The sequence below is a fragment of the Dipodomys merriami genome, unplaced genomic scaffold (assembly GCF_024711535.1).
Source record: "Dipodomys merriami isolate MVZ:Mamm:240054 unplaced genomic scaffold, mDipMer1.0.p SCAF_78, whole genome shotgun sequence".
NCBI classification, from domain to species: Eukaryota; Metazoa; Chordata; class Mammalia; order Rodentia; family Heteromyidae; genus Dipodomys; species Dipodomys merriami.
In genome coordinates, this window is record NW_027206379.1 from 1,931,848 (window position 1) to 1,956,040 (window position 24,193).

The following is a 24,193-nucleotide window of genomic DNA, read 5'->3' on the forward strand; positions in this document are numbered from 1 at the left end:
GGGCACCGCACCTCACCCATTAATGCCCACAGCCCTTTTGTATTTTGTTTTTCCTTGTGCTGGGGCCGGGCTCATTTCTGTATCATTCCAATTTTAGCATATGTGCTGCCAAAGGAAACACTGCATTTGTGTGTGTGTGTGTGTGCGTGTGTGCGTGTGTGTGTGTGTGTGTGTGTGTGTGTGTGTCTTGGGTCTTAAACTCAGGGATTGCATTTCAGACCCTGAGCTTCTTTGGCTCAAGACTAGCGTTCTACCACTTGAGCCACAGGACCACTTCTGGCTTTTTCTGAATAGTTTACTGGACATCAGATATCTCAGACTTTTCTGCCCCAGCTGGCTTCAAACCAGGGTTACAGGTGTGAGCCACCAGCACCCAGCTTATATTTTGTGTTTGAGAGTCTCACAACTTGTGATCTTCTTGCCTGTCTTCCTGAGTAACTGAGATTATAGGTCTGTTCCAACACACCCAGCTTAGCATTGCTTTCTGATTGGTCAGATGATAAAAATGTGATGGCATCCTCACTGTCCAACTTCTGGGACTCAGAGATAAGTTTCAACATGGGCTGGGAAGGTGGCTTAGTGGTAGAGCGCTTGCCTTGCATGCATGAGGCCCTGAGTTCAATTCCTCAGCACCACATAAGCAGAAAAAAAAAGTCAGAAGTGGCCCTGTGGCTCACAAGTGGTAGAGCACTAGCCTTGAGCTGAATAGCTGAGGGACAGCGCCCAGGCCCAGAGTTCAGGCCCCACCATCGGACCAAAAAAAAAAAAGGTTCAACATATATTTCTGAACATGGAATGGAGGTTTTGGTTTCGGTTTTGGTTGGTTGTGGGGCTTGAACTCGGGGACTGGGTGTTTGTTGTCCCTGAGCTTTTTTGAGCCACAGCACCACTTCTGTTTTTCTGGTTGTTAATTGAGATAAAAGTCTCACAGGCTTTCCTGTCATGGCTAACTGGCTTTGAACCCTGATCCTCAGATCTCAGCCTCCTGAGTAGCTAGGATTATAGGCGTGAGCCATTGGTGCTGGGCTAGAACAGTATTTTTGTTCACTGATTCACTCCTGTTATTCCCTGCCCTCCAACCTCCTGCTTTTGTGACTAAATTTAGGACTTAGAATTTTTCTCTCATCACCTACAAAGTAAACACCAGTTTCTTGGTATTGGTCAGCCTGACCTGGGCATGGGAGAACACCACACACTGGGCACAGAGAGCCACATTCTGGCAGAGAAAAGATCCCAGCATGGCCTGTCACCAGCTGTGTGGCCTCAACCAAATCATATCACCTCTCTGGGCTGACTTTCCTAAGCATAAAGGCCAAGAATTGTAGTGCTCCTCCCCATGCCTGAAACCAGGCAAGAACACTCTGTCTTAGGCCACTGAGAGAGTGCCTAGCACCAGGCACCCCTTTCCCAGCCAAACCTGCACCCGAAGGTGACCAATGCAGTCCCCAGAGGTTTAAGAGCCTGTTAAACACCCAAGTGCTCACTCTTTGGACTACAGCCACTCCTGCCTGGCCCTCACACAGATCCCTGGGAGCTGGGGCCACGCATACAGCAAGGAACTGGTTTTCGGGGGTGGTTACCTCTCACTGACGGAGGCTACAGGGGGCACATGGGGATCTGCAAAGCCAGTGAGCCATTCTAGACGATTCTCTGGGGAGTGTGAGGTGGGCAGGGCTGGGGTACTGGGGGTAACACTTGTCCTCGGACCCCCTCCAGTGACAGGCAGCGGTGGGGTCCCACAGGAGGCTGTGCAGGGAGGGTGAGGGTGAGTTCTGAGGATGATGCAGGATGCAGGGTGGCGACAGGCCTGGGGAGGGTGTGTGCTGTGCGAGAGGGGGGCCCAGTGGCAATGGGGCAGGGCATTGAGCCTTGAGACCCAAAGGAGAGACTTGCAGGTCCCACACCGGGGACATACGTGGCGAGGGCTGGGGGAGCCTCTGGGGTGCTGGGTGCGCCTGGGGGGCTGGGGGAGCCTCTGGGGTGCTGGGTGCGCCTGGGGGGCTGGGGGAGCTTCTGGGGTGCTGGGTGCGCCTGGGGGCCTGGGGGAGCCTCTGGGGTGCTGGGTGCGCCTGGGGGGCCTGGGGGAGCCTCTGGGGTGCTGGGTGCGCCTGGGGGCCTGGGGGAGGGGAGTGACTGTGTATGGACAGGCAGAGAGGATTTTTTTTTTTTTTAGTCAGTCATGGGGCCTGAACCACTTGAGCCACAGCGCCACTTCTGTTTGTTTTTTTTTCTAGTGGTTTATTGGAGATAAGAGTTTCACGGCTTTTCCTGCCTGGGCTGGCTTTGAGCTGTGATCCTCAGATCTCAGCCTCCTGAGTAGCTGGGATGACAGGCGTGAGCCACCAGCATCTGGCTAGCAGAGAAGATCTTATTGGCATTATATTTTAGCGCGCTGGCCTAGGCCGGAGGGCCTGGGTTCTAGGGGAGTCAGAGACCACAGACCAGCATTATGAGGGGCTCCACAGTGACACCAAACCCTCCTGCCTGAGACCCACAGCTGGTGAGGAGTGGGCAGTGCCAGCTGAATTCACCAGTGTCTGGGGCTCACCAGTGCCACTGTGTCAGCCCCTCCTCCTGCTCCCCCCAGGGCACCCCTGCACCCGGCTCTGCCCACTTGGCCCAGGCTCACCCGCCCCTCTCCTCTTCGCATTTGACTCCCCAGCTCTTTGTGGTGGGTCCGTCTGTCTCTTTACCTCAGTCTTGGGCCTGGTCAATCCCTGTCCGTCCTTCCTTCCTTCCCTTCCCTTCCCTTCCCTTCCCTTCCCCTTCCTTCCTTCCTTCCTTCCTTCCTTCCTTCCTTCCTTCCTTCCTTCCTTCCTTCCTTCCTTCCTTCCTTCCTTCCTTTTTTTTTTGTTTTGTTGGTCATGGGTCTTGAACTCTGGGCCTGGGCACTGTCCCTCAGCTCTTCAGCTCAAGGCTAGCACTTGAGCCACAGTGCCACTTCTGTTTTTTCTGGTGGTTTATTGGAGATAAGTCTCACAAACTTTCCTGCCCCGGCTGGCTTTGAACCACAATCCCCAGATCTCAGCCTCCTGAGTGGCTAGGATGACAGGCGTGAGCCAGCAGCGCCTGGCCAGTCCCTGTCCTTTCACCCCAGGCTCTCTATGGGGGCTTTACATCTCAGAAGACCCCTGCCATCTCCCTCTGGAGCCCTCGGGGCAGCTAGAACAGAGCCCCAAGGCTGGGCCCGGGAGGTGGGCGGGGCCCTGGCTGGGTCTGTGGCTTGGGCAGCTGATGTCCCTGCCTGCCCCTGGGCACAGGTCCATAAACTATATAAGGACGCTCACCCCTGCCCCGAGCTGTGGCAGCGCTGCCCGCAGCACCACTTGCTCTTGCCTGCTGAGAAGCTCTGCCAGGTCACCACCTGCAGGTACCCCTGTGGCCCCTGCCCATCCCAGGGGAGCTGGGGAGGGGGCAGCAGGGAGGGCACCCTGGCTCCCCCTGCCCCATGCCAGCCCTGTGTCTGTCCTGACACTCACCAGGGCCCCCATGGTGCTGGGCACTGGAAAGATTCAGAGGGGAATTCCAGCAAAGGATGCCTGGAGAACCGGGATGGGGAGGGGGACTCTGGGGTACAGGACCCTTGGGGTCCTTGAGACAGAGCAGTGTGGGGCAGGCAGCCTTGGCCCTGTCCTGGCAGGCACAGGACAGAGGGTGTCTTCATTCCTGAAGCCTGAGGCTGGAGGGAGGGTAGGGCGCTGGCCGGCCTGACCTCTGTCCTGTCCCTGCCCCTCCCTCTCTCACTCAGCTTCTCCACCTTCAAGATGGTAAGTCTCCTGTGGCCCAAACCCTTGGGGAGAAGGAGGGCCCCGTGGGAGACTACAGGCGCCCGAGGCCTGCCTGGAGAGCACCGTGCGCTCGGAGCTCCACGCCCTCCATCCACCCCTGTGCCAGGTGCTTCTCTCCTCCGTCCCAGGCTGGGATGTCGGCCTTGCAGCCTTCCACAGTGTCTGTGAGCTTCATGCGCAACCCCGGTATCCTTCTAGGTTTAGGGGAACAGAGGGACCCCATGTTCCTCCCATCTGGGTACACTCTTCTAGTAGATGTGGCTCCTGACCCATGCCCAAGTCTGGCGTCCAGACCTTAATGACCTGGCCACAACCCGCTGCCTCTCAGTCACTCAGGGATCTCCACAGCTACACCCCTGGGTGGCACAGGGCAGACACTGGGCATCCACCCAGTTCAGAGAGACCTCTCAAGCTTCCCAAAGTGGTCCAGCGCGTCTGCTGGAGGCCAGACCCCCGCCAGACTTGTCCAGGCCAGGCAACGCAAGGTACCAGAGAGTAAGTGTCCCCACCTGTGTCACATGGAGCCTCCTGGTGGCTTCATGAGAAAGGGAGGCAGCTTCTGGGAGGAGGCAGAAGTGTCCGATTTTCTGCAAAGAAACAAGTGCCAGGACTGGAGGTTTGGCTCCGTGGTAGGATGCCTGCCTGGCCGCTGGAGGCCCAGACCTTCAAGACCAGCAAAAGGAAAAGAAGCCAGATGCTGGTGGCTCACACCTGTAATCCTAGCTACTCAGGAGGCTAAGATCTGGGGATCATGGTTCAGAACCAGCCCGGGCAGGAAAGTCCATGAGATTCTTGTCTTCAATTAACCACCAGAAAGCTGGAAGCGCCGCTGTGGCTCAAGTAGTAGAGCACTCATCTTGAGCACAAAGAGGCTCAAGGACAGTGCTCAGGCCCTGAGTTCAAGCCCACAACCAACAACAACAAAGAAAGAAAAAAAGAGAAGAAAAAGCAGTGCTAGAATTCCATGCACTTGAAAAGGGTAAACCCTGTGTGGTGGGCACATGGGATTAGAGGCAGGAAGATTAAGAGTTCAAGGCTAGCCTGGGATACGTGGAGGGGGAGGGGGCGGGGGGAAGGTCACAGCATGTCTTCAAGGCCTGCTTCAGGATAACAATGGCAGAAATCCACCTACAAAGTTTGGTGGAGTCCATGCTGGCGATGGGTCAGTGAGTCTGGGAGAGAAGCTGGCAGGGGTCCGCGGGTCATCTCATGGGTTCCTCAGTCATCAAGCATCAGCGCAGCAGTTAGAGTGTGTCAGGCTCTGTTGGGGTGCTGTGCTGATCCTGAGGAACACAAGACCCCATTCCTTTGTTTCTGAGAACCCAGCTGGAGCAGATATACACATGGCATGGGGGTCAGTGGGCAGTCAGCAGGATATTGCTTACTGCTCTCCTTCAGGCCTGCCATGCCTACCAAACCGCGCTACCACCATCTGCTGGGAAGAGGCCTGAACCTCCCTGGCCTCCATCCTGGAAGTGAGCCGGGCTGGGAGAGGCCGGGAAGGGGCTCACACGATTGGATGACTTCAGGTACTGCCTTGCCCACTGTGCCCAAGACTTGCCGCTTCTGCCCCCCACAGCTCTCCCTAGATCCGCTGAGTTCTGAGTGGGACTGCCCCCTGGGCTCCAAGGACCTGGACCGAGAGGAAGGACCATGGAGAGGGAGCTCTGGCCTGCCACCAGCAGCCTGCTTCCCTGGCCCCTGGCGGCAGGATGTGGGTCTGGACTGCAAGGGCTCCCCGGAGGGCGCGGAGGCCCGGGCCTGGACTGTCTACTACTACAATCTCCTGCAGAGCTGCCTGCAGCAAGCTGGCCTTCCAGAAACTCAGGACCGCAGCCAGGTGCCCCGCACAGGTGCCTTGGGACTCCAAGGGGGTGGGGGTGGGGGTGGTTTCTCCTGGGAGCAGGGAGGGACCTGTACCCAGTAGCTTCCTCAGCCCTGTGGAGCTTGGCTGGTTTCATCTGAAGACAGGGAGGCAAAGTCAGGCACCAGGGTAGGTGGGCAGGCATCTGACCCCAGTGAAGTCCAGCTTTCCACTGTCCTCCTGACACCTGCTGCTGAATTAGTCAAACATGTTACTTAGAGCATACACTTCTATCCAACTGTCTTAGGATGTGCTGGGGAGGTGGCTGAGCAGTTGAGATCCCAAGATTTCTCTCCTGTCTTCTGTTTTAAAACTTGGGAGGGGCTGGGAAGTTGGCTCAGTGGTAGAATGCTTGCCTTGCATGCATGAGGCCCTGGGTTCCATTCCTCAGCACCACATAAGCAGAAAAAGCCAGAAGTGGTGCTGTGGCTCAAGTGGTAGAGCATTAGCCTTGAGCTGAAGAGCTGAGGGAACAGCGCCCAGGCCCAGAGTTCAGGCCCCAGGACCAACAAACAAACAAACAAACAAAACCAACTTTGGAAGGCTGGGCTGAGTTCCCAGTGGCTTATGCCTGTAATTCTAGCTATTCAAGAGGTTGAGATCTGAGGATAGGGGTTCAAAGCCAGCCAGGGCAGGAAAGTTCTTGAGATTCTTATTACCTGGAGCTGTGGCTCAAGTGGTAAAGTGCTAGCCTTGAGAAAAAAACAAAAACAAAAAGGCTCAGGGACAACACTCAGGTCCTGAGTTCAAGCCCCAGGACAGAAACCAAACACACACACTCACACACACACACTCACACACACACACACACACACACACACACACACACGCACACTCAGGAGGCCACATATAATTTTGTGTAAAACATAGTTCCCATGGTTAGACTACATGAGAATCTCAGGTTTGAAAAATAGGCTCAGCGAAAAAGAAATCCTCCTAAGGCCACACAGAAAGTCCGAGCTCAGGATTGAGCCAGATCTTCTCAGCAGCTGTCAGTGACCCCAGACCAGCTGCAGAGGGAGACCAGCAGGATGGGAGGGATGAGTGGGCATGCTGCCTTCCCACCTTTCTCTCTTCTGTGTCCTTCATTCTTCTGCTCCTCAACAGGGACTGGGGGGGAGGGGGGAGGGGAGGCAGGCAAAGGATGACAGCAGCGGTTGTAGGTGGGGGTCAGCTTGAGTCACAGTGCAGGAGGAAGAGCCCCTCCTGAGCTTTGCATTGCTCCTTCCCAAAGGCTACCCTGGCGCCGAGGTGACCTTGTGCATTCTGGGACCCCCCAGCACCTTTCTGTCTGTGCTGCTGGAGGGTGGGGTCCAGAGCCCGGGTGAGTGTGTGCCCAAGTTCCCCACCCCCTCCCACAGAAAGGGCAGCCCTGCCCTGACCCAGCTACATCCCAAAATACCCACCAACCTTGGCTACCATGCGCATTCCATGGGGCCAGCTGCTATCCTCTGAGTAGGGGTGGGTTCTGGGAGCAAACTGTCCCCCCATGACACAGGAGCCTGGGCTGGAGGTGGAGCCAGCTGGGGACATTTAAACTTCCCTGGCTAGCCACTTGCCTTCCTCTGCCTCCAGGAAACCTGCTCCTTTGCCTGTCCCCTGCCTGGCTGACCAAGGTGCCAGCACCAAGACAGCCGGGTGAGGCCACTCTGATGGTCTCCAAGGCTGTGAGCTTCCACCCAGGGGGCCTAACATTCCTGGACGACTTTGCCCCCCCACGGCGGGCCACCTACTTCCTGGCAGGCCTGGGTCCTGGCCCTGGCTGGGGCAGGGAGGCCGCAGAGCTGGCCCGGAACCTGACTTGCCCCACAGGAGCCACAGCAGAGCTGGCCCGGCTGCTGGAAGAGCGGCTCCTCATGAGGCAGCTGCTGTCCCAGCAGGGTGGCGTGGCCGTGCCAGCTACCCTGGCCTTCACCTTTAAGCCTCCGGGGCTGCTGCGGAGAGGGCATGCCAGCCCCGGACTACACCTGGTGGAGCTGAGTGGCAAAGAGGGCCAGGAAAGCCTGGTGAAAGAGGAAGTGGGGGCCTTCCTACACTCGGAAGCCCTGGCCAGTGCCTCACAGGTAACTGGCTCCTGTCTTCCGGAGGGCTGTGTAATGCTGAGTCGATGCTGCTGTGTGGGTGGTTACCACGTCCTTCTGCTGGGAAGCTGTCCCCAACACTTAGCTCTGCCAGTGTCCCCATTTCTTGGGGACAGTGCCATGCCCTCCCACCTCAGCTAGGCCTGAGCATCTCACCTTCCAGGTGCGTGGGGGCAGTGATAAGGAGGCCCCTTTGCCCTTTCTGATGCAGGTGGCCGTGAAGCTCAGCGGCTGGCGCTGGCTGGGGCGACAGACATTGCGCCTGCATCCACGGGCAGAGCCAGACGCAGTGGTGAGCACAGTGATGGCCTTGCTGGAGAAGCTGGAAGAGGAAGAGAGCGTCATGGTGGAGGCCATGTGCCCACCTGCCCAGCTGCCCTTCCCAGGTGAGAGCCAGCTGTGCCCGGCAGGAGTGGGATTGTGGCTCCGCTTCCTGGACCCTCTGTGCTGGGCTTAGACCTCCCCATCTTCTCCCAGATGGTCCCTTACGTGGCCCAGAGCTGGCTGTGCGTATCTGTGCCATGGTGTGTCGGACTCAGGGTGACAGGCCCCTGCTGAGCAAGGTGAGAAAGGCCCAGGCCCAGGCCCAGGCCACGCTGAGGAGATGAAGGATCCTGGGCAACCGCTATGGGCAGAGAGGAGCAAATCAATGAGCAGATTTTGGTTACCTTTGTTGAGACACTTGGGCCTGTTTTGACTTTGTTTTTCCTTTCCCCTTGAAACCCTCCTGAGCCCATCTTAGATTGGGTGCCCTTAACACATGCTCAGTCCATGCTGGTGTCTAGGTCCAGGGGCTGGCTCACCATGGCATGGTTTTCAGGGGAAGCTAACATTAAGAGTCCATAATCCTCCGGATGTCCTACAGGAAGAATATACACGCTGAAAGTGCAGCAGGGCTTGGGACTCTTTGGATGCCCAGCTGGGAGGGAGATGGTCTACGCCCAGGGCAGGGCTTGAGTGGAGGAGATGAGGGGCTTCCAGAGGCCCTGGACAGTAAGGTCACACACACTGGTGGCTGCGGGAGCTAGGATGACACATGCATGGAGCCATCAGGGCAGAGAGACAGGAAGCCCGGATAGCGTGTGGGGACCGAAGGAGCCTGACAGGGAAAGGTATTTTCTTTTTTGCACTTTAAGACAGGTTGGAGAATGAGGATTCTTGAATGCCCAGAGAAGGGTCTGGCCTGGATCTTAGCACTGGGAAGGTGCCGGTGCAGCTGGATGAGGTCAATCTGGGGAGGGCCTCTCTGAGTCGCACCCTACCTAGGTGTTGTGCGGCGTGGGTCGCGGGGACCGGCCCCTACGGCACCAGAACACCCTGCCGAGGACGCTGGACGCGGCGCTGGCGCAGTGTGGGCTGCGGGAGGCGGCGCAGGTGGAGCTCGTGTGGCGGCGCGTCAAGACGGCGGCTGAGGCCGCGCTGGCCGCCGTGCTGGCCCTGGAGGCCGGCTTGAGCGCTGAGCAACGCGGCGGGCGCCAGGCCCGCACCGACTTCCTCGGTGCGTACAGGCGGTGCGGTGGCGTGGGGGTCCCGGGAGGTGAGATCGCGGCCTCGTGCGAGCGCCCCTCGCCCCTCGCAGGCGTGGACTTCGCTCTGACCGTGGTGGGCCGCGAGCTGACCCCCGTGCTCCTGAAGCTGAACTGCGGGCTGTGTCTGGAGGCGTGCGGCGCGCTCGAGGGGCTGTGGGCCGCACCCCGCCCGGGGCGCGCGGCCGAGGAGGCGGCGGCCGCGCCGCTGGTGGAGACGATGCTCCGGCGCTCGGCGCACTGCCTCATGGAGGGAAAGCAGCTGCTGGTGATAGGCGCGGGCGGCACCAGCAAGAAGTTCGTGTGGGAGGCAGCGCGCCACTACGGCCTTAAGGTGGGTGGGGCCCGGCCCCAAGGCGGAGCCTGAGTGGCGGAGCCGTGACAGAGGGGCGGGGCTGGATAGGGAGGGCGGGGTTCGGGTCGGAGGCGTGGCCAGAGCGGCGGGGGCGGGGCTTGCGCGGGCCATCCGCTCCGTGGCAGAACCGGCTGCGGGGGGCCAGTCAGTCGTGGGGCGTGAACTCTGGGCCTGGGCGCTGTCCCTCAGCCCTTCATCTCATGGCTCTACCACTTGAGCCACAGTGCCACTTCCGGTTTTCTGGTGGTTAATTGGAGATGAGAATTTCACTGATTTTTCCTGCCCTGACTGGCTTTGAATGGTGATGCTGGGATCTCACTCACCTGAGTAGCTAGGATTAAAGGCGGGAGCTACCAGCACCCGGCTGAGTAGATGGTCTTATCCCCGTTGAACAGATAAGTAAACAGAGGCTCCCAGGCTGGCCCAAATCTACCACTGTGGCTTCCTCTGCCCTCTATCACAGTGCATAACTCTGGGGACCCTGCATCCAGCAGGCCACGTCGCTTTGCTCCCTGCCTGGCAGTGGGTCCTCCAGCGGGAATGTCACCCCCTCCTGATGCTAAGGGTTAACCAAGCAGAAAACACTTCCCTCCTTTTTCAGTGGCCAACTTGCCTATCTGCTGCTTTGTTTCTGTGTTTTCTCAGTGGATCATAAGCTTGGGGAACACAGAGCCCTACACGATTCTACAACATTATTGAGCACACAATGGGGCATCTTCTTCTGTCCGTTGTGGGGCTTGAATTCAGGGTATAGGTGCTGTCCCTGAATTCTTTTGCACGAGGCTAGTGCTTTACCACATTGAGTCATAGTGCCAGGTCCGGTTTTTGAATGGTTAATTGGCAATAAGAGTCTCATGGGAGCTTTTCTGCCCAGGCTGGCTTCAAATTGTGATCCTCAGATCTCAGCTACCTAAGTAGTTGGGATTATAGGCATGAGTCACTGGTGCCCAGCCACTGGTGCCTGGCAGCTGCTTCTGCTTCTTCTTCTTCCTCCTCCTCTTCTTTTTACTTTCTTCTTCCTAAGGAATTGAACTCAGAGCCTCATGCATGCTAAGCAAGCACTCTACTACTGAGCTACATTCTTAGCCATCTTTTTTTTTTTTTTTTTTTGCTCATACTAGAGCTTGAACTCAGGGCCTGGGCACTTGAGTCTCTGTGCTCAAAGCTAGCACTCTACCACTTGAGCTAGAGCGCCACTTCCTGCTTTTTGCCTTTATGTGACACTGAGGAATCAAACCCAGGGCTTCATGCATGCTAGGCAAACACTCTACCTCTAGGCCACATTCCCAGCCTTCTTTTTTCTTTTCTTTTTTTTTTTGTTAGTCATGGGGCTTGAACTCTGGGCCTGGGTGCTGTCCCTCAGCTCTTCTGCTCAAGGCGAGCACTCTACCACTTGAGCTACAGTGCCATCTCAGGTTTTCTGATGGTTTTATTGGAGATAAGAGTTTCAAGGACTTTCCTGCCTGGGCTGGCTTTGAACTGCGATCCTCAGATCTCAGCCTCCTGAGTAGTTAGGATTACAGGCGTGAGCCATTGGCACCCAGCCCTAGCCTTTTTTAAACAAAGAAACAACCTCTGCTTCCACTTCCTATAATCCATTTCAATAAATGCTATTTTACATATTAGAGGCACATAGGCATTGCACCTTAATTGAGCCACTCCTTCAGTTCCTCATTGTTTTGCTGGTTAATTGGAAATAGAGCCTCTGGGCTGGCTTTGAACATTGATCTTCCAATTGCAAGCCCAAGCCACCAGTGCCCAACTGAATACCTAGTGTTTATGAGCTCATGGAGCTGGCAGGCTGGAGCCCTTCCCCAAGCTCCATCTTGCCTGTCAGCATCTGCTATGTCCCCTCCTGTGCTTCTTGCAGCTGCACGTAGTGGATGCAGACCCCAACCACTTTGTGTCCCAGCTGGTGCAAACCTTCATCCACTTCGACGTGACAGAACACCGTAAGGATGAGGAGAATGCACATCTGCTTGCCGAGCAGGTGCGGGCCCGTGGCCTGCAGCTGGATGGTTGCTTCTCTTTCTGGGATGACTGTTTGGTGCTTACAGCCCTGCTGTGTCAGGAGCTGGGCCTGCCCTGCAGCCCCCCAGCTGCCATGCGCCTGGCCAAGCAGAAGAGCCACACCCAGCTGCACCTGTTGTGTCACCAGGGCCCACCCTGGCCTGCACCCTCCCTCCATGCTGTGCCCTGCTGCCCGCTGCAGACCGAGGCTGATGTGGAGCGAGCCATCCACCAGGTCCCCCTGCCGGGTGTGATGAAGCTGGAGTTCGGGTCAGGTGCAGTGGGTGTGCAGCTGGTGAAGGATGGGCCCCAGTGCCGAGAGCACTTTACCCGGATTTCCCGTGACTTGCAAGGCGAGACTGACTATCCAGGCATCGGGCTGGGCTGGGGCAATGCCATGCTGCTGATGGAGTTTGTGGAGGGCACTGAGCATGATGTGGACCTGGTGGTTTTTGGCGGCCAGCTGCTGGCTGCCTTTGTCTCTGACAACGGCCCCACAAGGCTGCCTGGCTTCACAGAGACGGCGGCCTGCATGCCCACCAGGCTGGCACCGGAGCAGGAGGCTCAGATGGTGCAGGCTGCCTTCCGCTGCTGCCTGGGCTGTGGGCTGCTCAACGGGGTCTTTAATGTGGAGCTCAAGCTGACAGGGTGTGGGCCGAAGCTCATTGAGATCAACCCGCGCATGGGCGGGTTCTACCTGCGTAATTGGATCCTGGAGCTCTACGGGGTTGATATTCTGCTGGCTTCGGCCATGGTGGCCTGTGGCCTGCGGCCTGCCCTGCCCCCCCACCCACGGGCCCGTGGCCACCTGGTAGGCATCATGTGTGTGCTGTCTCAGCATTTGCAGGTGCTGAGTTCCACCACGGTGCGAGACACCCTGCAGGCCCTGCATGATCAGGGGCTGCTGCACTATAATCTTCTGGAAGAGTCTCTGGTGCCCGGCAAGTACGAGGAGCCATTCTGCAATGTGGCATGTGGTGGACACACCCCTGCAGAGGCCTGTCACCGGCTGCTGGGCCTCTGCCAGGGGCTGGGCATTGATGGACCTAACTACCCGGTTGCCCACTTCCTGTCTCATTTCAAATAGCGCTGGGATCTGAGGATAGGGATGAAGTGCTGGGGAGGGAGGGGCTGAGGTGCCCTCCATTCCCGAGAGCCCTCCCTGCCTCTCTCTTGTTGCCCAGCCCAGCCACACCCACTCTCAAGCCTTAGATCTCTTCCAGAGTGCAGAGCCATTTCCCCTCCCTCCTCTCTTTTCTTGCCTCCTTTCCTTCTTGCCTCCTTTCCTTCTTTCCTTCTTTCCGTCTTCCTGTCTTCCTGTCTTCCTGTCTTTCTTTCTTTCTTTCTTTCTTTCTTTCTTTCTTTCTTTCTTTCTTTCTTTCTTTCTGTCTTTCTTTCTTTCTTTCTTCCTTTCTTTCCCAGTACTGGGGCTTGAACTCAGGGCCTGGGCACTGTCCCTGAGCTTTTTCACTCAAGGCTGGTGCTTTACCAATTGAGGCACAGCTCTACTTCTGGTTTTTGGATGGTTTATTGGAGATAAGAGTCTCTTGGACTTTCCTGCCTGGGCTGGCTTTGAACCTCTATCCTCAGTTCTCAGCCTTTTAAGTAGCTAGGATTACAGGCATACCCAGTGAGTGGTGCCATTTTGACACCAAAACTTTCTGGGCTCAAGGACCATCGAACAAGTATCTGGGAGCTGCTGGGTCCTCTTGTAATCCTCCATCCAGTCCATGGCTGCCCTTGGACGCTAGCTCTGGAGAAGTAACAGCAGCTACACTCTCTCTCTCTCTCTCTCTCTCTCTCTCTCTCTCTCTCTCTCTCTCTCTCTCTCTCTCTCTCTCTCTTTCTCTCTCTGCCACCATCTTCCCCAGATAGGATTGGGCCCAAACCCAGGCCCTCACATCCACCTTTCTAATGTGTGTCTTCCTGCCACTTACAGGAGTGAAACTTGGACAACCTGAGATTAAAATTAAATGAAATCCTGAGATTAAATCCCTTATCTTTGTCTTATGCAAATTCCAGGATACCTGTAGAGGTAACTATAAACACCTCACCGGATCCCTCACTCACGCCAGTGGCCTAAGTAGTAGAAGCACAAGTGGCTTGTGGTCAGTAGTGTGCGGACGAGCACAGAGGCTCAGGGAAAACTAAACAACAACAAAAAACCCTTTTAGGCTTCTAGGTCCTACTATAGTGGATGTGAATGCAGGCTAGGTCTCTGCCTCCACTAACGCTTACATACCCACTTGGCTTCCAGGCCCCTTCTCCTTTCTGTTCGTATTCATAAGCGGCCTCAGCATTTTGGAACATGCACCATGTGCCTTCTTCTCCAAGTTTGAGTGCTCTGGCCTTGGCGCACTAACCAGCACTGCAGAGAAAGTTTTTCTTTTTTCTTTTTTTTTTTGGGGGGGGGGATCCAGTCATGGGGCCTAAACTCTGGGCCTGGACGCTGTCCCTCAGCTCTTCAGCTCAAGGCTAGCACTCTACCACTGAGCCACAGCGCCAGTTCCGGGTTTTTTCTTTTGCTTATGTGGTGCTGAGGAGTCGAACCCAGGGCCTCATGCATGCAAGGCAAGGGCTCTACCACTGAGCCATCTTCCCAGCCCTAGAGAAAGTTTTTCTAGACTGCCTTCTTCATTCAGGGACCCTGTTTCAAGAATTCCGCTGCTAGGGCTGGGCAGGTGGCTCAATGGTAGAGTGCTTGTCTTGCATTCATGAGGCCCTGGGTTTGATTCCTCAGTACCATATAAGCAGAAAAAAGCTGGAAGTAGTGCTGTGGCTCAAGTGGTAGAGCGCTCGCCTTGAGCTGAAAAGCTGAGGGACAGCGCCCAGACCCAGAGTTCAAGCCCCACGGCCAACAACAACAACAAAAAAGAATTCTGCTCCTTTCCAACACAGGAGCTATGGGCCGCTTCCCAATCAGCCCTCCCCAAATAACAGCTTGTGACTGAGTGAAGCATCTGGACTATAGAATAGTTTTTCTCCACTCCAGAGTATCTCTCCAGTCTCATCTAGGTATGGGGAGGGGAGATCTTGTAGAATCTGGGCCTATGGGAAAATCACCCCACAGGCTGGGCCTCTGGACTGATTTTTTAATTGGCAGCTACCTACCTGCCTTTGCATTCGTGAGGTCCAAACCCGAGCAGGAATCTCCTCTAGTGAGATTCAACCTGTGGCCCTGTCCTAGCAGATACACTTTTGTCAGCCTAGATATCTCTGATTGGGAGAAACTGTAGCCTCCTCTCAATAGTGAAGAAGTTACTGAAAAAGAGAACTCAATTCCTGCCGCCCCACCCTCCCAATAGAATTTTAGGGATCTTATGTTACAAGAGGAAATTGATGCTGGTTGTCTATAGGGAAAGAATGCTAACACCAACCCACTCTCCTAGTCAAACCTCGGAGACACCACTCACGAGCACTGTCTCCTCCCTAGTACCTCCAAGGCCACTCTTCCTCAGAGGTAATTAGTGGTCAGTTTGCTATTAGAGCTTCTCTCTAGGAATAGAAAAACTACAGACCAGTTCTAACCGAATGAAGACACCTGCATAGTAGAACTATTTTTCATCCTTTGTGCAACATACTCCTACTTAAGGTTCCATGCATGTGGTTTGTATCTCATACATCCACTTTAAACCATGGGATGGCTACCATGTACATGTGCAGATACCTTGCAAATATCTGCCAAGGCATATCCTTCATTTTCCTCAGATCAGCCCACTATCGTTACAAGAACTCCTTCCACATTCTCTAAACCCTAGAAAGTTGAAATTTTCTTTCTTTTTTCTTCTTTGTTTGTTGTGGCACTGTCCCTCAGCTCTTCAGCTCAAGGCCAGTGCTCTACCACTTGAGCCAAAGTGCCACTTTGGTTTTCTGGTGGTTTCTTAGAGATAAGAGTCTCAGACTTTCCTGCCTGGGCTGGATTTGAATTGAGATCCTCGGATCTCAGTGTCCTTAGTAGCCAGGATTATAGGCGTGAGCCATCCGTACCTGACTAAAAAGCTGAAATTTTCTTAACCATGTGTTTGCTCTTGAGCCACCTAGCTTGAGCCTATCTTTTCCCTTAACAGTGTATTCTCTCTTTAATTAAACTCTTCGCTTTGCCACTTTATGCGTGTGTGTGTGTGTGTGTGTGTGTGTGTGTGTGTGTGTGTACCTTCATTCAATTCTTTGTTGGAAACTCCAAGAGTCTTGGATCTTCACCTCTGCAGTAGTAACACTTTGGCTCATGACACACTAGCACAGGCAGAGAGAATCTCTCTAGACTGTATTTGTTGTTCAGAATCAAGAATTCTGTTTCTGCTCAGCACAGGAGCTGTGACGCAGCTCCCCGGGCATTCCTACCCAAATAAAGTGACTGAGTGAAGTGCCTAGACTATGGGATTGTTTATCTTCAGTGGGGCTCAGCTGGGGAGGGGAGGAGGGAAGAAGGGGGAAATTCTGCAATCTGGGGCTAAGTGAAAACCAGCCCACAAGCTGGACCTCAGGAAGAATCTGTAGTAGGGATCTACCTTATACTCACCTCTGGTCCAAACCTGAGGCCCTCCTCTCGTGGGATCACAACCTGAGGCTACATTCAAGTAAACCCTTCACACGGGGGGGGGGGGGGGGGGGGGACGGGGGGGGGGGGACTTCTGGTGGCTCACGCCTGATCCTAGCTACTTAGAAGGCTGAGATCTAAGGATCTCAGTTCAAAGCCAGCCTAAGCAGGTAAGTCCCTGAAACTCTTATCTCCAACAAACCACCAGAAAACCAGAAGTGGTACTGTGGCTCAAATGTAGAGGGCTTGCTTTGAGCTGAAGAGCTGAGGGACAGCGCCCAGGCGCAGAGTTCAAACCCCACAACCGATCAAAAAAAAAAAAAAAGCCATCAACTAATCCCGTCACCACATCACCAACCTGGGAACCCCCAAATTCTGTCCTACAGAGTGGACACTAAGCCTCTTCTGTGCAAGAGGTAAAAACAAATAGATAAACCCCAGCAATCAGAGCACACACAGCTAGGGTGGGGCAGTAAAGATCTGTATCAATTCTGATAAAATCTGCCCTTCCCTGCTTTAGGTTTCTAGCTCTGAAGTCCAACAAAGGTTTGGATCCTTTCCTAGTCAACTCGGTATTGAGAACCCTCTGAAGGCTTCAAGGCTGCAGCTACAGTCCCATATAACACAAATCAAGATGTCGTCTCAAGTCTTAGGCCATATTCTGTAATGTGCCTATTCTGTACCAGGCAGTTGAATTTAGTAAGTGTGCTTAAGAATTGACAGAAGCTCCTGCTCAGATGTCCCAAGCTTTCTAGGACAGGATCCTGGTAACAGCCTGGCACTAAGCTTGACATTCACACCTGTGTGCACTTGTGACTCTCTACATCCAAACCCAGACTTTCCCTGGAGCCCCCAACTGGGAGCCTTTGAGTCGCTCCTATCTGATGCTGAACCGTAGTGTTTGGAAGAGAGGTTGACTAGAAAGCAGGTTCAGCGGGCTGAAGGGATAGGTAGGACGGGGCTCTTGGACTACAACTCCCGAAAGACATTGCGCAGGCGCCATCTTGGCTCCCGGCCAAATGAACAGGCCTGTCTGAAACCAGGCGAAGCTATTTTGCGTCACGGAGTCGGCGACATCTGGCGCGGAATGATTATGTACTGGCCCAGACCTGGGACTGTCAGTCCGAGCTCGGCTTCCAGCCCGCCGAGGGTCCTGCGGGGCCGGCGCGGCCATGGCGGCCGTGTTTGATCTAGACCTGGAGACGGAGGAAGGCAGCGAGGAGGAGGGCGAGCCGGAGTTCAGCCCCGCGGTGAGTGCTCCTCCCGGCGCCCCTGGATGTGGGAGCCGAGCCTGTCACTCGGGCCAGGCCAGAGCCGCGGCTCTGCTTCCCACAGTGGGCTCCGACCCCTGCACACCCCGACCCTCCTCCGCTCCGGCCCGCTTCCCTCTCCCCGCCCCTTCTCCCGTCCCCAGCTCGGGCACCGACTGTGGCTTTCTGCCCCCGCCTCTCCTCCCCAGCCCTTGCTATCTCCCACCCCTGCTCCCGCCTCTCCCCAGCCAAGCAGAGCCCCTTCCTTGCGTCTTACCCCTCGGTTTCTCACAGGATGTGTGTCCCCTTGCCGAGTTGAGGGCTGCTGGCCAGGAGTGAGTGCGGGTCCTGAAGGGGGTTGGGGGATGGAGTGGGGAAGGGGTCCCTGGGAGCGCCGGAGCCTGGTCTGAATTGACTTCTTGTGCCCGTAGGCCTGTGGGACAGTATGAGGAGGTGGAGCTGACCGAGACCAGTGTGAATGTGGGCGCTGAGCGCATCGGTCCGCACTGCTTTGAGCTGCTGCGTGTGCTGGGCAAGGGGGGCTATGGCAAGGTACTGGCACCCCACCCCCACTTCCACTTCCTCAGCTGCAGCCCTGGGGCCTTCTTAGGACTCTCAATACAGAGTTGACTTGGGAGGGAGCCACGCCTCTGATGGGATTCAGAGCTGGAAACCTAGGAGGGAAGGGCAGACGTTCTCAGTGGATAGAGATCTTTACCGACCCGCCCTTGGCTTTTCGGTCTCAAGGCTACAGCTGCAGGGTGGGGCTTCTTGAAGGTAGGTCTTGGAGAGGGAAGTTGATCCTGTCTCCCCTGCCCTACAGGTGTTCCAGGTTCGAAAAGTGCAAGGCACCAACTTGGGCAAAATATATGCCATGAAAGTCCTGAGGAAGGTGAGTCATTTGCTTAGCCAGCAAGTACTGTGGCTGCCAGCCCTGTGTGTGATGTCAGGCTTCCAAAGCCAGCAATCAACAGGACTGAGGACATGGTCCTTGCCTTTGTCATTGGCTAGTTTATTATTTGTTGCGATAATTATTGTAATTATTGATAATTGTTGGTGTATTGGAACTCCCAGGGGTCATGGGCCAGTGTTTGGCCGGGCATTTGTATCAGAACTGGTGAGGGGAATGCTGTTGGCCTCTAGTGCGTAGAGGCCAGGGATACTGCTGAACATTCCCCAGTGGACATGACCAACTCCCACAACAAAGCATTGTCTGTCCACTATGCCAATGTTATCAAAGTTAGTCAGGCTTTGTGGGCTGTACTTGTAGTCCCAGTGTTGGGGAAACTGAAGCAGTAGGAGCTTAAAAGTTCGAAGCCAACCTGGGTTACAGAATGAGACTGCATCTCCAAAGCATTAAAGAATTTAAAAAATAGTGTCAAGTTGAAAAACCCTTTGTTAGAGAGGATAAACCAGTCTCTGAAAAGGCTGACTGCAGCAAAATGGCAGAGCGTTTCAATGGAGTGACAGAATATGACAAAAAGGTCCTGGCTGGGAACCAAGAGAATCATGTAGAATATGTAAATGTTGTGGACCATTGACCTTTAAAAAAATTCCAGTTGTGGCCAGGCGCTGGTGGTTCACGCCAGTAATCCTAGCTATTCAGAGGGTGAGATCTGAGGATCATAGTTCAAAGCCAGTCCAGACAGGAAAGTCCTTGAGACTTTTTTCCAATTAACCACCAGAAAACTGGAAGTGGTGCTATGGCTCTAGTGGTAGAGCCCTAGCCTTGAGCAAAAGAGCTCAAGGACAGTGCCTAGGCCCCAAATTCAAGCCCCAGGACCAACAATAGATAGATAGATAGATAGATAGATAGATAGATAGATAGATAGATAGATAGATAGATAGATAGATAAAAATCTAGTTGTTTTTGACCTGGCAGTTGTTGGCTGTAGGAAAGCAGCTCATTGTGATCATGTTTCACCATATGTCCCTGATTTTTTTTTTCTTTTTCTTTTTCTTTTTTTTTTTTTTTGCCTGTCCTATGGCTTGAACTCAGGGCCTGGACATTGTCCCTGAGCATCTTTTTTGTTCAAGGCTAGCACTCTATCACGAGCCACAGTGCCACTTCTGGCCTTTTCTGTGTATGTGGTACTGAAGAATCAAACCCAGGGCTTCATGTATGCTAGGCAAGTGCTCTACCACTAATCCACATTCCCAGCCCCTGTTTCCCTGATTTCATGTACTAATTATTGAGGGGGTGATCATGATGTCACTGTAGGTCCACAGTGTACTCAAGACCTTGGCTGGTAGGACTCAGTTGTGTTTAGTATGTAAAGAATTGTATCTTAGAGGGGCTGGGAAGGTGGTTCAGTGGTAGAGTGCTTGCTTTGTATGCATAAGGCCCTGGGTTCGATTCCTCAGCACCACATAAGCAAAAAGAAAAAAAGCTGGAAGTGCGCTGTGGCTCAAGTGGTAGAGTGCTAGCCTTGAGCCGAAGAGTTGAGGGACAGTGCCCAGGCCCAGAGTTCAGGCCTCACAACTGGACCCCCCCCCAAAAAAAAAATTGTATCTTGGAGTTTTACTGAATTACCAGCCCCTCTTTTGTTCCTCTGATTATTTGGAGTTTTGTTCAAGGTTAAACATTGTGCTTGCAAAATAATAAAAGCAGGAAGTGGAGGAGAAAATAAGGGTGTTGGCTAGTGAGAGGCTAAAGGAGAACTTCATCTTCTGATGGACCCCTGCATCTCTAGGCAAAAATCGTGCGCAATGCCAAGGACACAGCACACACTCGGGCTGAGAGAAACATTTTGGAGTCTGTGAAGCACCCGTTCATTGTAGAACTAGCCTATGCTTTCCAGACAGGTGGCAAACTCTACCTCATCTTGGAGTGCCTCAGCGGTAGGTGTCTGATCAGGGTGAGCTGGGGCAGCGTAAGCAGCATTACTGACTTGGGGAACCCTGAGAGGGTTGCGTGTAGCCTCACCAGGAGGGCCTGCACATGCCCACGTACCCTTTGTCTCTTCATTTGTTCATCAGTTCATTCAGCAAACGTCTGTCCAGTGCCTAGTGTGTCCCATTGTTTTGGAGGTGGTTGGGGATGGTGGGAGTTTCCACAGAAGTCCAGAGGGTGGTTTTATGCATTTCTACTTGAGGTCCTCCATTTAGCTCTGTCTTCTGCAGTAGCCACTGTCCACTCTTGTAGCAGTCAGAGTGGGCAGTGGTCATTGTTCTTCCTTCACAGGAAGGCAACTCCTCTGCTTAATGGCCAGGTCTTCTTCTTAAAGTGCAATTGAGTCCTACACTCCTGCTCAGAACCTGCTGAGTCTATAATTTTGACACTGCTTTGGCCTCCAGGACCCATTGCTCACTGTGATGTGGGCCAGGCCTGCCCTTTCCTGCCCGCATCCCCAGCACCAGTTTTTCCCTTCATGTTCTGGATCTCAGTCTCTATCACAGAGCTGCCTTGCACAGCCAGTGCCACCTCACTTTCTGTCTTGTGTTGGGATTAACTTCATCTCCCCTTCTCCACCGTGGGGTTGTGTAGTGAGGCTCTTGGACCTGGTGCCTCGGCCAGGTGCACTGGCACAGTGTGTGCGTGTCTGTCTCCCCATTAGAATGAGCAGCAGAGGGCAGTGGCTGGGTCTCCTCCTCTCTTCCCCCAGCCTCACTGAGCACAGGGCCAGGCACCGGATAGGCGTCCGTAGATGTTTGCTGATTTGAATTGAGTCCCCCACGGCAGCTCTGGGAGGCAGGTAGGGCGGGATTTATGAGCCCCACTTTCCCCAAGAAGCAATGGAGGCTCAGAGAGCAATAGGGCCGGGTCCTAGCACACGGCTACTATGTGTTTGTCACAGGTGGGGAGCTCTTCACACACCTGGAGCGAGAAGGCATCTTCCTGGAAGACACAGCCTGGTAGGTGTGATGTTTGCAGATCTCCTGAGGGGTCCCTGGCCCCATGCTATTCCTCCTTCCTCATACTTAACCCTGTCCTGTCTCTGCAGCTTCTACCTGGCGGAGATCACACTGGCTCTGGGTCATCTCCACTCCCAAGGCATTATCTACCGAGACCTCAAGCCTGAGAACATCATGCTCAACAACCAGGGTGCGCATCTGCAATCTGCGCACGCGCGCGCGCACACACACACACACACACACACACACACACACACACACACACTCATAGGGTAGGCATATGCATGCACATATAAACACATGCACCCATGCACGCACACACAACTGCCAACCAGGATCTGAAGGGCAGAGCTAAGGAGCCTGTGGTAGGCAGGGTCCTGACGGTACCCCCCTCCCCCCAATTCTTCCTCAGGCCACATCAAACTGACAGACTTTGGCCTCTGCAAGGAGTCCATTCACGAGGGCGCTGTCACACACACCTTCTGTGGTACCATTGAGTACATGTAAGTGTCTCCTATCTGGTCAGGGGGGAGGAGGGCAGCCAGAGGGAGCTGGCCTGACTGACAGTTTTACCCAACCCCAATCCCCCAGGGCTCCTGAGATCCTGGTACGCAGTGGACACAACCGCGCGGTGGACTGGTGGAGCCTGGGAGCCCTGATGTACGACATGCTCACTGGATCGGCAAGTCCAGCCTCTGTGGGAGGAGGGCAGTGGTGGGGGAGAGCCCCCGCGTGGGCCTGGCCAGGGCCTGGTGGGAGGCCCACAGGCCGCCCTCACCTTCCGCCTCCTCCAGCCACCCTTCACCGCAGAGAACCGGAAGAAGACTATGGATAAGATCATCAAGGGGAAGCTGGTGCTGCCCCCCTACCTCACTCCGGATGCCCGGGACCTTGCCAAAAAGGTGAGGCTCCCTCCTGCCCACACCCCCAACTCTCCTCCTAGGCCCTGTGGGCCACATGTTCCTGGGTGTCTCCCTGGGTGGCTGAGCAGGCTGTGCCACCCCTGTGTGTGTAGGGGGACTCAGGCTGAACCCCCCTACCCCCGCCATACACAGACTTTGGGGTTGCAGACCTAAGTCCTGGTCTTAGCCTCTGTGGTAAGGCCAAGTCCTAGTCACAAAGCACCCTGGTAAGCTTGCGTGGGGTCAGCTGCTGGCCAGGCATGAGGGTGAGGATGGCGAGCATCACCCAGATCTAATGATGGAGCTTTTCTAAAGCCATCTGGAGCCGGGTGCCGGTGGCTCACGCCTGTCATCCTAGCTACTCAGGAGGCTGAGATCTGAGGATCACGGTTCAAAGCCAGCCTGGGCAGGAAAGTCTGTGAGATTCTTCTCTCCAATGATCCACCAGAAAACTGGAAGTGGCGCTGTGGCTCAAGTGGTAGAGCGCTTGCCTTGAGCTGAAGAGCGCAGGGACAGTGCCCAGGCCCAGAGTTCAAGCCCCACGACCGACAAAAAAAAAAAAAAAAAAAAAAAAGTAAAGCTATCTGGGGTGACGCTAGCCATGCAAAACCTTTGTAAAGGCTTCCTGGAGAACGCGCCATCTGACTTACCCTGAAAGTTCTGGGGGGTTTGGCCCTCTTGGCCCTGGCCAGCCCTGGGGGGCGGGGGGGTTTCTGGGTGTCACCCAGTCGTGGCTCCCCCGGCTCTCACCCTCTGCCCTGACCCTGTAGTTTCTGAAGCGGAATCCCATCCAGCGGATAGGAGGCGGCCCTGGGGACGCGGCTGAAGTGCAGGTGAGTGTGGGGCCACCTGAGGGGGCAGGGCCCGAGGACATAGCAGCTACCACTGGGACCAGGCAGAGGGACCGCTTGGCATGTTTGGGGTACTCCCTACCCTCAGAGGCACCCCTTCTTCCGCCACATCAACTGGAACGACCTCCTGGCCCGCCGCGTGGACCCTCCTTTCAGGCCGAGTCTGGTGAGTACGGGTCTGAACCCAGGGCAGGGGCGGCTGTCCCCTTGGGGTCCCTCGAACCCTCCTCGTTTGGGTCTGCTTACAGCAGTCGGAGGAGGACGTGAGCCAGTTTGATACCCGCTTCACGCGGCAGACGCCAGTGGACAGTCCAGACGACACAGCCCTTAGTGAGAGTGCTGACCAGGCCTTTCTGGTAGTGCAGGGCGGGGGGCCTGGGGGAGCTGGAGGGGATCGCAGCCCAGGGGTGCGGTCACTCAGCATGGCCCGGCCCCACCTCTCCAGGGCTTCACGTATGTGGCGCCCTCTGTCCTGGACAGCATCAAGGAGGGCTTCTCCTTCCAGCCCAAGCTACGCTCCCCAAGGCGCCTCAACAGCAGCCCCCGCACCCCTATCAGGTACCGAGGTGCAGAGTGCATGGCTGGGGGAGGGCTCTGGCCCATGCACAGCAGACCTCAGCTGCTGCACACCGGGTCTGGGCAGGGGCTTACGCCTGGGAGCTCCTGTGCGGCCTGCCTTTCCTCCCCCAGTGCCACCTCCCCAGCGGGGTCCTGGGGGCTCTGACTCTCTGCCTTGTTTTCCCCTGTAGCCCCCTCAAGTTTTCCCCTTTTGAGGGGTTCCGGCCAAGCCCTGGCCCACCAGAACCCATCGATCCACCTCTGCCTCCACTCCTGCCGCCCCCATCGCCGCCGCCGCCCTCCAGCTCCGCCCCTCTCCCCATCCGGCCCCCCTCGGGGGCCAAGAAGTCCAAGAAGGGCCGCGGGCGCCCCAGGCGCTAGGATGGTGGGGACAAGGGTGGCACCGAGGGAAGTGAGGCCCCGTGCCAGCTTCAGGAGCCTGGTGTGGCCAGGGGACAGAGGGGGGTCTGGTGAGGATGTGGAGGCCCAGAATCACGCACGTGGAAGGCTGCACACTGCAGGTGGGGGACGCCACGCTGCGCTGTGCCCTTGTAGAATTAAAAGACTAAATCATGGCACACAGACTGGCTTCCACTGGGCTCCAGAGCAAGGGAGG

The 24,193-nt window shown here is 55.4% G+C and overlaps 2 protein-coding genes, 1 long non-coding RNA gene and 1 other non-coding gene across 5 annotated transcripts; 2 read left to right on the forward strand and 2 right to left on the reverse strand.

The window, feature by feature from the left end:
• Positions 1 to 18: 18 nt before the first annotated feature.
• On the reverse strand, positions 19 to 121 carry LOC138818838 (U6 spliceosomal RNA). The gene has a single exon (XR_011369228.1). It is a non-coding gene; the product is annotated as a U6 spliceosomal RNA (small nuclear RNA).
• Positions 122 to 3,352: 3,231 nt separating this feature from the next.
• Positions 3,353 to 13,892, forward strand: LOC138818598 (carnosine synthase 1-like). Its single transcript, XM_070009555.1, has 10 exons — positions 3,353 to 3,370; positions 3,749 to 3,767; positions 5,368 to 5,641; positions 6,887 to 6,976; positions 7,228 to 7,715; positions 7,945 to 8,119; positions 8,211 to 8,296; positions 9,000 to 9,231; positions 9,313 to 9,593; positions 11,485 to 13,892. The coding sequence occupies exons 2-10, from the start codon at positions 3,765 to 3,767 to the stop codon at positions 12,709 to 12,711; spliced, it is 2,856 nt and encodes a 951-aa protein (XP_069865656.1). The 5' UTR covers positions 3,353 to 3,370; positions 3,749 to 3,764; the 3' UTR covers positions 12,712 to 13,892.
• On the reverse strand, positions 4,211 to 9,386 carry LOC138818599 (uncharacterized). Of its 2 annotated transcripts, XR_011369195.1 has the most exons (5): positions 8,996 to 9,386; positions 8,223 to 8,358; positions 7,890 to 8,055; positions 4,921 to 5,071; positions 4,211 to 4,375 (listed from the first exon to the last, which is right to left on the reverse strand). It is a non-coding gene; the product is annotated as an uncharacterized lncRNA (long non-coding RNA). The 2 variants fall into 2 exon arrangements; XR_011369194.1 differs by lacking the exon at positions 4,211 to 4,375 and having other exon boundaries at positions 4,744 to 5,071.
• A 3,335-nt stretch (positions 13,893 to 17,227) lies between the features above and the next one.
• Positions 17,228 to 24,155, forward strand: LOC138818718 (ribosomal protein S6 kinase beta-2). Its single transcript, XM_070009777.1, has 15 exons — positions 17,228 to 17,411; positions 17,706 to 17,746; positions 17,843 to 17,963; positions 18,235 to 18,303; positions 20,105 to 20,252; positions 21,209 to 21,266; positions 21,356 to 21,456; positions 21,679 to 21,769; positions 21,858 to 21,948; positions 22,061 to 22,168; positions 22,939 to 23,001; positions 23,108 to 23,185; positions 23,268 to 23,375; positions 23,465 to 23,577; positions 23,769 to 24,155. Exons 1-15 carry the CDS (start codon positions 17,334 to 17,336, stop codon positions 23,956 to 23,958), a joined length of 1,458 nt encoding a protein of 485 aa, XP_069865878.1. The 5' UTR covers positions 17,228 to 17,333; the 3' UTR covers positions 23,959 to 24,155.
• The last annotated feature ends 38 nt before the right edge of the window (positions 24,156 to 24,193 follow it).